General features: G+C 38.4%; 1 protein-coding gene across 1 annotated transcript in view; it reads left to right on the top strand.

Annotated features, from left to right (window-relative positions):
- The window catches only part of RP1 (RP1 axonemal microtubule associated), a 188,005-nt gene that overhangs the window by 33,985 nt on the left and 141,430 nt on the right, over positions 1 to 12,590 (top strand). The window contains exons 7-13 of the mRNA XM_074898945.1: positions 4,212 to 4,363; positions 4,955 to 5,033; positions 5,885 to 5,960; positions 7,503 to 7,579; positions 7,672 to 7,703; positions 7,844 to 7,973; positions 10,800 to 10,903. Of these exons, the coding sequence (XP_074755046.1) occupies positions 4,212 to 4,363; positions 4,955 to 5,033; positions 5,885 to 5,960; positions 7,503 to 7,579; positions 7,672 to 7,703; positions 7,844 to 7,973; positions 10,800 to 10,903 (650 nt within the window). The remainder of the gene's footprint in view (positions 1 to 4,211; positions 4,364 to 4,954; positions 5,034 to 5,884; positions 5,961 to 7,502; positions 7,580 to 7,671; positions 7,704 to 7,843; positions 7,974 to 10,799; positions 10,904 to 12,590) is intronic.

The following is a 12,590-nucleotide window of genomic DNA, read 5'->3' as shown; positions in this document are numbered from 1 at the left end:
AGTATGGTGTGGAAAGTCTGTGCTTGCTCTTCCCTTCTCTCCAAATGGCATTGTGCTTTTCTGGCCTAAAGAAAGTACAAGGGCATAGCCAGATCAGTGTATCCTAGGAGAGATGTGGGTGAGGGAGCAAGAGTGCTGGGACAGATTCCCATCCTGTAGGGTGTGATGGTAGAGGGTAAAATGTCATAACACCACTGGTATTACTTGTGCTGGAGCTTTCATTAGAGTAAGATCTACCTGGGACAGATTCTACACTGTCCTCTTTTCCCTTCCCCAGGAAATCTCATCAACTGCAGAGGCCAAGATTAATGGAATGAGAGAAACTTCCATTTAAAGTTCTCTAAAAACTATGGAATCCCTTTTTCAGAATGTTTAATGATATAGTAATGCTTGGTGCTATGCTTATAGTACTTTGTGTTGACCTTGCAAAATTGAAATGGTAGTAAGCATTTCAATGGTAACAGCTGTTGTGCGTGCAGGCTGGAGGATATAATTGAAATTAAGGGGCAGCAGTCCAGAAAATGGCCCATGAATGTGGGGAAACAACATGGGACAGTCACTCTTGTAATAAAGAACTGGATGGTCTGGAGCTGTGTTTATGCCTGTCTATGGTGACTGAGCACTGAGATTAAGAACCTGAAAAGAAGAGCAGAAAAACAGGTTTGTGCCTCATTAATATGTCTTGAAGCGAAAAGGAATAGCAGGAGAAGTTTCCTCCAGTGATGTAGTTAGCAGCTGTAAATGGCTCATAAAATGATGTAGAGAGAGGCTGACCAGCCCTAACCACAATGATTTTTGATCTTGAGTGCTTATGATCTTCATACCCTTGAGGGCATGAAAAGCCTCAGAGGCAGTCAGCCTGCTCCCTCATAGGTTTGGTCTCTTTGTTCAGAAGACTTTCGTATTATTAGTGTAGGGGGACATACAAGCACAATGATATGAAAACCAAACACTCTTCCCCCCCTTTAAATAAACCTTAGTTAATGGTGATTAACATGTTATATAGAATATGCTCAATTCTCCTTGCAGTATCTATTCTTACTCAAATGTTCTCTTGCTTAATATTCTGGGACACTGACTTTACCAACCTTCTAATTTTTGGGCACTTCTTTCTCAGTAGGTTGTTTTCTTGTTTCTGAGATAAAGATATAATGAAAGATTTTTATTATCAAGTAACCTTGGTTTGTTGTAAAGCACAACAGCACACATAAACCATCCTCTTAATCTGCATTTTATAGTTAAAAATTTCTCCCTCCCACAGGAGAGGAAGAAAAGAATCTCTGTGCATTTCTACTGGCCTCAGTGTAAGAGGGGTCATGCTGAAAGCTTTGGAGAAGGCAGTTTCATCTCTAACTTAGTAATTGAAAGACTGTCTCTGTGTCTTTTTGCCAATATTATATTTCTGCATGAGACAGTGAAAAGAGAACATAGCTTTTAACTTCAGAGAAGATAGTTTGATAACAGAACAGTGAAGAGGTCTGGATTCAGTCTGAAAGAGAGATGATGAGAGGCACTTTAAAACCAATTTCTGAATAAAAAGAGGCTGCAACACTTTCTGATTTAACAGCCTTTTTTATTCAAAGGAAAAACGTCTGAATTAAACTGTTAAGAAGTATTACATAGAGACTTTGTGGCTCTAATGCTGGGGGACTGAGTACCATTTGTTTGACTTTTATCCTCAACCATCCTACTTTTGTCTCCTTCTGCTCATGTTTTATGATGTAATCTTTAATTATGTGATGATGGACTATTTGCTGGGGATAAATCAGAGTTATGCAGTGTTTGGGGCCTGGTGGACCTTTGCTTTTCTTCTTGCAGAAACTGGAAAGTAGATAGTTAATGAAGGAGGGAACTGTAGAAATAGGATTGTTGTTGTCTTAGACATAGGATGGTTGGTCTGGAGAAATGTTTTCTCTGCCTCTACCATGGTCTGTTCATGTGGGTGATGTAAAGAAAAATTTGGGGAAGTAAATAGATCAGGTGGTGACATGGTAAATGATGTGGGTAAAGTAAGTATTAATTAAGAGTTCCTAAATGTAAACTATTTTCAATATTGAGACAGGTGTATTCTGGAAAAAAAACAAACCAAACATGACTGCTGATAACTAAAGACTGTTAAAAGCTTCTGTACTTTAAATGTGGCTGGCTTTCGTTCAAATAAAAATATCTGATCTGAAAAAAGATATGTGCTTTACCTCCTTGTTCTATCTCTCATAATTCATAGGCTTTGGGGAAAGAATTAAAATTTATAAATAAACTTAACTTTCTAATTTCAGAATGATGTGTTACAAATGTAATGTTCTACACTTTTAGACAAAAATGGATGTAAAGAATACAGTTCCTTCTCTTAATCTCCATTCTGCATGCTTTTCCATGGAAAGGAAAGTATCACAGAACATCTCAAGTTGGAAGGGACTTGTAAAGATCAAGTCCAACTCCCTGCTCCTCACAGAACTACCTAAACCATATAACTAAAGGCATTGTCCAGATGGTCCTTGCACTCTGACAGGCTTGGTGCTATGACCTTGGGATCCTGTTCCAGTGACAAATCACACTCTCAGTGCAGAATCTTGTCCTAATGTCCAGTCGGAACTTCCCCTGACCCAGCTTCATTTAATTAAGAGGGTCACTGTTTCCTAGGATAAAAGCTGTAAACATCATAAATACTCATAAATATTTGTAAAGCTGGGATGATCCCTAGGCTTATGAGAGGTAAAGAGAAGTATAAAAAAAAATGTGACAATTGCTTAAGTTAGCTATTTTAAGGCTCTATGTTGGATTTATTAATAGTATATGTCTATGGTACAGTACTTCAGCGGAATTTAGAGGTACCCAGTCATCATGTCAAATTGAGTTAGCTCTGATGTTAGAAGCAAACTAGCACTAGTGTTCTGTGTGGGCACATTAAAATAACCTGTGCAGAGTGCTACTGTTTTAGCTAGATTTTACCATTATCCAAAACAAATTATTTAAAGACAGCTTGTTTAGTAACCTGCACACAAATGCCATGTAAATTAATGTGAGATAATCATAAAAAAAATAAGCATCAAGGGAGAAGTTGTAAACACTGAATGGCCACTTAGCACAATTGCAGATACGGACTGATCATGAATAAATTTTCGCTGGTTATTAAGAGAAGGTGCTTGTCCATCAGAAGAGTGAGATATGGAAGCAACCTCCTTCAGAGGATTACAGTCAAGCTTCATAACATATTTCAAGTGGAAACTGATAACTGAATGATGATAGTGTTGATCTTCTGGACCCAACAGTCCAGAAACTCTTTTCTACTTGCAAGACAGAGAAGGACAAGAACACCTACATCTGGAAGAAGAGCTTGTGTGCCAGAAAATGAGGTCTTCTCTCACCGTTTTGTTCTCTCTATATCTCAACTGGTCTAACAAAATAGTGTTACTGCATGTTGGCATAAGCTTTCCCCATGTTTCTACTGAAGATTATAGTTACATGGTTTTTATGTTAATACTGAATTTTATCGGGTTCCCAAATCTGCATTTTAATGAGCACAGTTTTCTACTGATACATATTTTTAGGTATCACAGTCTTTATTCTAGTTTTGTTGGACTTTGACTCAAATTTAATTTTATTTGCACTATCCATTTCCATTCAATAACCAATTTATTGAATTTAAGTCCTTATTTTTTCCTCCCAAATTTACAGCCTTCAAAGAATTTTCATATGGAATGTAATAGAGGAAATCTACAGTATCCTATTGCATGAATCAGTAAAACAATAAACCAATGCAGCTTTCTGAGGTCCTAGAAAACAAAAACTTTGGTGCTAGGTTTTTGCTTGTTTGGTTAACCCGTGCATTCAAAATGTTAATGGCTTCTGTTGTTTTTCACAGTTTTGATCTTACCACTTATGGTGAGGCTAATCTTGGATTTATGTTATTTACTTTTCAGCTTTATGATGGCTTCAAATAACGCTGCAGGACAAAGACATACTATTGTGCATTTAAAGTTCAGTTCTGGTTGCATTCCTCATAGTGACAGTCTGGGATAAAAAGCATAAATATAACACCAAAGCAAGTTTGTACATTATTTTACTGAATACTGAATAGGGTTTTTAAGGTTTTATACCCTAACTGTCCTTGACACAGATGTATTTGGACTCTACAGGCACTTTCACAGCTAGATGTTATTGTAACTATAATAGCATTTGTGATACGAAAGGTTGTCATCTCTTATTGTCAGTGACTGGCTATGAAGTGCATGTGACAACAGGAGAATTGTGGAATGCTGGAACTGAGGCTGATGTCTATATTTCTGTCTATGGAGAAAGAGGTGATACAGGATCAAGACAGCTGCTCAGGTCACAGAAGCCCAAGAAATTTTTAAAAGGACAAGTAAGTGAAAGACAGGGCGTTTTCTGGTATGTTTGACTGGCTTTTCTCTCTCAGGTGGATGGTTATTCCAGACAAGGTGCAATTAGAAAAGAGATAATGACTTCATTCCAATGTTTCCCCAAAATTCCATAATTAAGCCAAAAATACTTTCTAAAGGTATACCAGTGCATTTGGAAGATGGAAATTTAATGTATAAAATAGGTAAACTGTGTAATTTTGTTTTTAATTCTTCTAAAAGTTTGATTTATAAGTGAAAAGAAAATGAAACTTTACATTTTATATCTGCATTTCTAACGTTGATATCCGCTGTAATTTGTAATTGTTTAGCTAATTAAGCTTTCAGTTGGTTTCTCTTTTCTGACTCTGATCCCATGCATTTTAATGGAACAGCTTCCATTAGCAAAACAATCAGGCTTGCTTACTTTTATTTCAGAAAACGTGTCCTTGGTTTGTTCTCACCTTATCATTAGCTGATATTTCAAAGGATGATCTTGGCGAAAGAGTTCTATGGGTTTATAGGTCTTTGGGATTCCACAGCTGAAGAATGTTCTGCTTTTTAGATTTTACTGAACTTTTGTTGATTGATTACAGACTGACATTTTTGCTGTTGAAGCTGTGCACCTTGGACATTTGTACAAGATTGTTATAGGACACAATGGTCTTGGATCAGGTCAGTAATCTCTCTCTCTCTAATCACTGAAAACTGCCTGCAAAGTTCTTGACCTTTTCTTTGAAATACAATATGTATTTCTTAAACTGAATATATGAAAACTTTTTGGAAGTGAAAGACAAAGGATTCTAAGGAAACTGTTCAAGTGACACAGTTATCTTCTCATATCATCACAAATTTCAAACTTTGTTCACTTTCAGTATACTCTCATCCATTATATTAAGGATGTCATCTGCTACTGTTCCATCATTTTTGACTAATTCATATGGAAAAACTCTGAAGAGGGGGAATGTCTGCATGATAAGACACTGAATATATCTTGTGCAGTCTGTGTTATAGATAAAATTGGCTATTATAATTTTAGGTTGATTAGCGTTTATGAGTTATATTGTAAAGATGCGGTTGGAGATTTTGGTTATACTATTTTGTCATTAGACACCCAATTAATGGTGGAACTCAAATTGCTTGCAGTCACAAGACCTGGTTTTCAAACTCTTAAGCCTAAATATCGAAAAACATTGCAACTTATGTTGAGCCGTGAAAAGCTGCTATCTAGTCTTGTTGATATTTTGATTGGCAAAGAAAATAAGTCTCACACAATGTCTGTGTTAAATGATGGGGGAGAAGTGCAGCGCTCAAGAGCCATGACAGCCAGAGAGGCCCTAGGATGTTGCAGGCCCATAAATAAGCTCTACAGTAGCTAGAGCAGGTACTGTCTTCTCTCCAGCCAGTGGAGCTGCAGATTTTGCCGTTCCAGTAGAAGAGAGAAAGCCATGGGAAGTCAGAAGCCATTAAATCTTCCTCTCATGAACTCACTTTTTTTTTTTTTAATTTAAAAAATTTATTCTCAGGAAACGGCTGGTTTCTGGACAAAGTTGTAATCAAGGATCCTATAACAGATTTGGATTATACTTTTCTTTGTCACAGGTTGGTGGTGTTTCGTTCGGGTTAGATTTTTAATGAGTTTGTAATTAATCATAGTTTTTCTTCTGAAATGTCATGTCAAGGGAAATATGTGTTTCCTAAAAAGTGAGCTGAAATGGTCTGATTCTTTTTACAGGTCTCTGAGTAGTATCTGCCCCAAATCTCTGGTGCATTTGAGCTAATGAAAAATAAATAAAAAGTTCTGCCTGGGAACCTTCCATTCTTGCACCTTGTGAACTAAAGGACATACTTTTTTGACACATTGCCCATATCCAACACCTTGGATCTGACACCAGCAGGTCCATTCATTCTTCCATGTCATGTGGTGTAAGGCTTTTCAGAAGAGTGGGTTTCTGCCTCTCTAGCGAACTGGTCCTACTTTACTGAAGTTAGTATGGAGATTAACTTGAGGTTCAATGAGCTCAGTATCAGACTTTAAGATCTTGTGAAATGGCTATCACCAACACAGCTAGCTGGCCACATCTCTTTCTCATTTGCCTTGCAGCCTGTCACTGAGCTCTAATGTAATTTTAAGCAACCCTAGCTTCCCCTGCATTTCCTCTGAAGATGGTGCTGCTCTGAATCTTCTGTTCTATAGCTCATTTCTAATTTTATCTATGCCTGATTAATTCTCAACACCTTACGAAAAAATTATAATTGATAAAGATCAGTGCAAATATTAGGAATAGTAAAGTCCAGTCACGTATGAATCTAGCTGCAGCTTGCCAGTGGCACCTCAATTCTATTTCCTCCTCTCACTTCTCTGAGTGAATAAATAACTGCCCGAGACAGCTTGGAGTGAACGATGTGCACACTGAAACTGATTTATGTGCGAGTAAGGACTTTCTGCCTATCAGATACAGCACCTCATCTTTGCTTGACCTAATTTTGATTCTGTATTCTAGATGAGATGAACTGCTATGAAGAGATCTATAATGCTAGCTTCATACATAATTTAGGGAGAGTTCAAATCCATTTCAGGCAGAAGAATACAGGGTATGTGCTACTTATTGTTAGAGCCCAATGCCATGCTTGCTGATCTTGCTCCCACAGTGTGTGAATCCTTTTGATTCAGATGAACTTAGACTTAACTTATGTAAGTAGATGTGAGGCAGGTACGATGGCATTGTAAAAGTATAGTTCAGACATGATAAAATTGTTGCCTGTGTTGGATTTGTATAGGGATTTTCAGGGCACGGAACTATTTTATCCTGCTGTAGCCTTCTTGAAGACAGGAAGAGCAAACAACATGACCACTGCACCTTTTGTTATTGATCTAGGACCAGTATGAGTTCTCTGATTTGTAATAATTGGCTTAGGCCCTTGTACCTCAGTTCAGCAAAGCATTTATTTATGTTTCATTAAGAGCAAACAATTAAAACCATTTTTGCCAAAGTCAATCTCTTTTCACTAAAGCCGGATTTTTTGATTGTTGTTTGTCAGCCTTGAGACTTTATTAAATAGAACAGGAAGTATCAGTATGCAAGTGCCATTGTGGAAGTTGCCAGTCAAGGTTATATTACTGAAATGGGTTCTGGTTTTCAGGTGGCTAGACCAGGGGCAGGATGATGGCAATATTGCTAGAGAACTGACTGTGGCAGGTGCCAGCACTTTTCCAGGAAGTAAGTGAAAATTGGTGGGGAGGAGAACCGAACCTCACTGCAGCTGAATGAGGATGTTCTGTAAATTAATTACACCGTTTTTATCTGTACAGGGCAAGAACTGGAACTCAAGAGAGAGGAAACTGTAAGAACGTACATTTTTATTTGTATTTAAACTATTCAAATAATGCTTTGAGTGAAATCAGCTCAGTTTTTCTCATGTACGTCAAATTCCTGTGTATCATCTTCTCATAAGTCTTTTCTGCTTGTTGTTTACAAAACTAGTGGGCTGCTGAAAAGTGGAAATTTCAGGAAGGCAATACACTTCAGTTTTACAGCAGGCTCACCCATGGCTTCATTTGCCTCCATCCAGACAGCCGTGTTGATGCTCTTGGTGACAAGAAAAACAAATATGGTAAAGTATTTTTTGTGTGCATGTATACATAAAAGATACAAGAAAGGTGAACATTATAGTTCACTGTGATCTCATGTAGTGATTCCTGTAATGAATAGGAGTAGATAATGGTAAATATTTTAAGTACAGAAAATGTTAATTATAATATTAAAATGTATTAATTTAATTATTTAAATTAATAAATTGATGTAATTTATTAAAATGTATTAATAAGAACTCAGAAGTTATATGGTTCTTTTGCATATAAAGCACAAAAAATATCTCATATGGTATCTTGTCACTGGCTTTCACTTACCAAATAGAAACTTCTTGTTATCTGCAGTTTAATCTTCCCATGGGACTTCTATGGCAAGGACAGTTACAGTCTTTTGTAACTAGATATATCTAAGCTAACAAGTTCAAATTTCCAGGCGTAGTTCATTAATAGGGAGCATTTATATGTGTATGTACACATATATATATGTAAAATTTAATTTTGTTCCATCCTTTTCATTGATTTTAGTGGCACTCTTCAAGTTCCACCTCTTTATCAGCTTCCATCCTACTATAATATGTATCATATTAGACACACATATTTTTTGTTATCTTTGTAGTGATGGAGCTCTGCAGACTTTCTGACATCTTCCCAGGGACCTTATACACATCTTTTTCAAAGTGATAGAACAGAATCTTTCACGACACACAAAAATTACATGGAGAGCACTGCAATCAATACTCTTTAGCATGGCTTATAAAGGCACCTCAGAAAAGCTGCACCAGCAAACTCCAGCGTATAACATGGGAGATGAGTAATATTACAGACATTGAAAGGGGGTGTTAATCTGTTTTACTAAAGCTCTTCTTATTTAGCAGTTTTGGTCCCTGAGTTCAAAGTATTTGGTGACTCAAACACTGTTTAACTCAAAACTCCTATATACAGCTTTAGGATTTGCAAGTGTTTTAAATGCCTGAAAGCAGTTGCACAGCACGGTAGTATCCTTCCTCCAAGGAGATGCATTTAGGATCCCAAACTGAATTGCTTGTTGACAGACTGCTTGTAGAAATTTGCTTTCTAATCTGTACTGATGTAGTAAACACATCTTTGTTCCTCTTTAATGCTGTGTCTTTGATTGATGGCTTGTATCTGATTTGATTTAGACAAATCAGATCATTTAGACAATGCAGAGTTCATAATCTAACGTGCAGAATTCAAGTTCACACTGCTGTCTGTTTCCTGATTTTTATCTAGATGCACTTTCCTTTCTATATATTAGTGTATTTCTAATGGTATTTTTCCAGCATAAACATGCAACATTTTTATTGCATTCTGTATCTTTTTGGTATATTTTTACATGCTAGATGTAAAATTCATATGAGTGTTATCGCCACAGTTTTAAATGGGTAACATGTATAATTGTGCAAGTACCAAATCTGATGCACAACTACTAAATATCAGTAGTTAAAGATGATAAATACAATTAAATATATTAGAAAGATCAAAACAAAATTGTTATAAACTAACTGTCAAATAATTTAGATTGTAAATCAGAAAAATTAGTAGTGTGATCTGTAATCTCCCAAGGATTTAGTAATACTTAGGAATTAAACTGGTAAACAAAAAGAGCTTGATTTTTTTGAGCAATATGACAAAGTTGTCTTGATATCAGAGGAACAGTTAGTGACACAGGAATAACCATGTATTATTTTTTTATACTTCAGAGTACAAAACAAACAGGAGTACAAAATGAATGCAGACACCTATCATGCACCTCTTCAGCCTTCAGAACAAAATCTTTCGCCCTTAACTTCCTTCAGATATGTTCGGTTTATTTATATGTGCGGTATTTACAAAGCATCTAGAAGAGTCATGTGCAACAGAATTCCACAAATGCTGCCCTGGGAGCTGTTGTTTAAATTTTCATTTAGGGGCCCTGCTTCCTTGCGTGTGCTTTGAAATAAAACTCTCTGACATACATTATCTACCTATCTTTCCTGATAGAAAACTCTGCATTTCAGATACTAGTAGAACTGTTTGTCTTCAGCAGATCTAAAGCAATATAATTCAAAGTCCTCCGAAGCTGTGATGCCAAATTATAGCAGAAGATGATTTGGTCTAGCCTTTTGTAATTTCTTGGGAAGCTTTATCTCTATCTGTACACAGAGACCCATTGTGACAGTTATGTGTCCTCCCTATCTCGCCTCAAGGACTAGAAGCCCCATCTGTATTTTATGATTTGTGGCATCATCTTGATGGGCACAATGGGCACAGTTATTTATAAAAATCAGGTGTTGCTGTTGGAAACAATAAAAATGGCACTACTTCAGCTTTCATCAGTATTTATAACTAGAAGAGGTAATTGTTTGGACAATTGGCCAGATTTAAAATATTAGAAGCTGTGAGCTATGCTGAGAGATTTGATTGTCAAATTCTAATATGGATACAGAGAAAATGAATTATCTTTTCCTACCTAAGAGCTTTATGTTCCCTACCTGATCTGTTATTTATCATATAAATTCATTACTGTACCCCAGTTCATTACACTGGAGTCATCTCCTTTTTATGGATTTTTAAAAAAAACCCAAAACATATAAGCTGATTAAAAGAAATTTGTTCCTTATCATTAGCTCTCAGGGTTTTTCTTCTCAAGGCAATGAAGTAGCCAGTAGTCTCTAGATGCCCATTCCTGAAGGAATGAGGGGATTCATTGATCAGAGAGGTCAAGCTGTTAAGTTAAACACTTGATTAATTCTTTTCCCTTGAAAATGATAAATCATCGATTGTAATTAAATACAAATATGAATTAACATACTCTCATACTTCTAACACTTTTTTGATTTAACTCTTAGGTCTTTTTGATGTAGATGTCAAAGGGAGAAATATATGTATATTCAGCAGTCATCAGATGCCACGTCTTGCTCTTGCTGTTGTCAATGGCCATGTAATTGGAAAGGTAGGAAAAGCTGTTACTGGTTTCTGCTTCATAATTACATTTCATTGTCTGATTAAAAATAATGCTGTTTTAATCTGTCGAATAACTATGCTTCCAGTCAGATAAACAGCTAAGAATTGTGGAACTGAACCCAGGAAATTGCCAATGAATAGACAAATTTAAACATAGGGCTTTGTTTGTTTTCTCACAGTTTACTTTTTACTCTTTGGTAGGATTTTTTAATAGACTAAATGATTTGATGCAGGAATACCTGGCCATTCCAAGCTGTAATTTATATTGGCTTGCCACATGTTACCAAGGTGCCTAGAATGCCCTCATAATGTGTTGACATGACTGAGGGATGCCATTTAGAAGGACCTGGACAAGCTTGAGAAGTGGGCCCGTGTGAACATCATGAAGTTCAACAAAGCCAAGTACAAGGCCCTGCACCTGGGTTGGGGCAACCCCTAGTATCAGTACAGGCTGGGGGATGAAGGGATTGAGAGCAGTCCTGCCAAGAAGGACTTGGGGGTACTGGTGGATGAAAAATTGGACATGAGCTGGCAACGTGCACTCGCAGCTCAGAAAGTCAACTGTATCCTGGGCTGTGTCAAAAGAAGCTTGACAAACCTGATCTCCTTCTACGACAGGTCGACCTGCTTATTGGATGAGGGAAAGGCTGTGGATGTTGTCTACCTTGGCTTTAGTAAGGCCTTTGACACCGTTTCCCACAGCATTCTCCTGGCAAAACTGGCTGCTCGTGGCTTGGATGGGCACATGATTTGCTGGGTAAAAAACTGGCTGGATGGCCGGGCCCAAAGAGTTGTGGATGGAATGGAGTGAAATCCAGTTGGCAGCCGGTCACGAGTGGTGTCCCCCAGGGCCCGGTTTTGGGGCCACTCCTGTTTAACATCTTTATTGATGATCTAGACGAGGGGATCGAGTGCACCCTCAGTCAGTTTGCAGATGACACCCAGTTGGGTGGGAGTGTTGATCTGCTCGAGGGCAGGGAGGCTCTGCAGAGAGACCTGGACAGGCTGGAGCCATGGGCTGAGGCCAACTGGAGGAGTTTCAATAAGGCCAAATGCCGGGGGCTGCCCTTGGGCCACAACAACCCCCAGCAGCGCTACAGGCTTGGGGAGGAGTGGCTGGAGAGCTGCCAGTCAGAGAGGGACCTGGGGGTGTTGATTGACAGCCGGCTGAACAGGAGCCAGCAGTGTGCCCAGGGGGCCAAGAAGGCCAATGGCATCCTGGCTTGTGTCAGCAATAGCGTGGCCAGCAGGGACAGGGAAGGGATCTTACCCCTGTACTCGGCACTGGTGAGGCCGCACCTCGATTCCTGGGTTCAGTTTTGGGCCCCTCACTACAAAAAGGACATTGAATGACTCGAGCGTGTCCAGAGAAGGGCAACGAAGCTGGTGCAGGGTCTGGAGCACAGGTTGTACGAGGAGTGGCTGAGGGAACTGGGGGTGTTTAGTCTGGAGAAGAGGAGGCTGAGGGGAGACCTCATCGCCCTCTACAGCTACCTGAAAGGAGGCTGCAGAGAGCTGGGGATGAGTCTCTTTAACCAAGTAATAAGTGATAGGACAAGAGGTAACGGCCTCAAATTGCACCAGGGAAGGTTTAGACTAGGTGTCAGGAAGCATTTCTTTCCAAAAAGGGGTTGTTAGGCGTTGGAATGGGCTGCCCAGGGAGGTGGTGGAGTCCC

The sequence above is a fragment of the Athene noctua genome, chromosome 2 (genome assembly GCF_965140245.1).
Source record: "Athene noctua chromosome 2, bAthNoc1.hap1.1, whole genome shotgun sequence".
NCBI classification, from domain to species: domain Eukaryota; kingdom Metazoa; phylum Chordata; class Aves; order Strigiformes; family Strigidae; genus Athene; species Athene noctua.
This window is presented reverse-complemented; position numbering and strand designations above follow the sequence as displayed.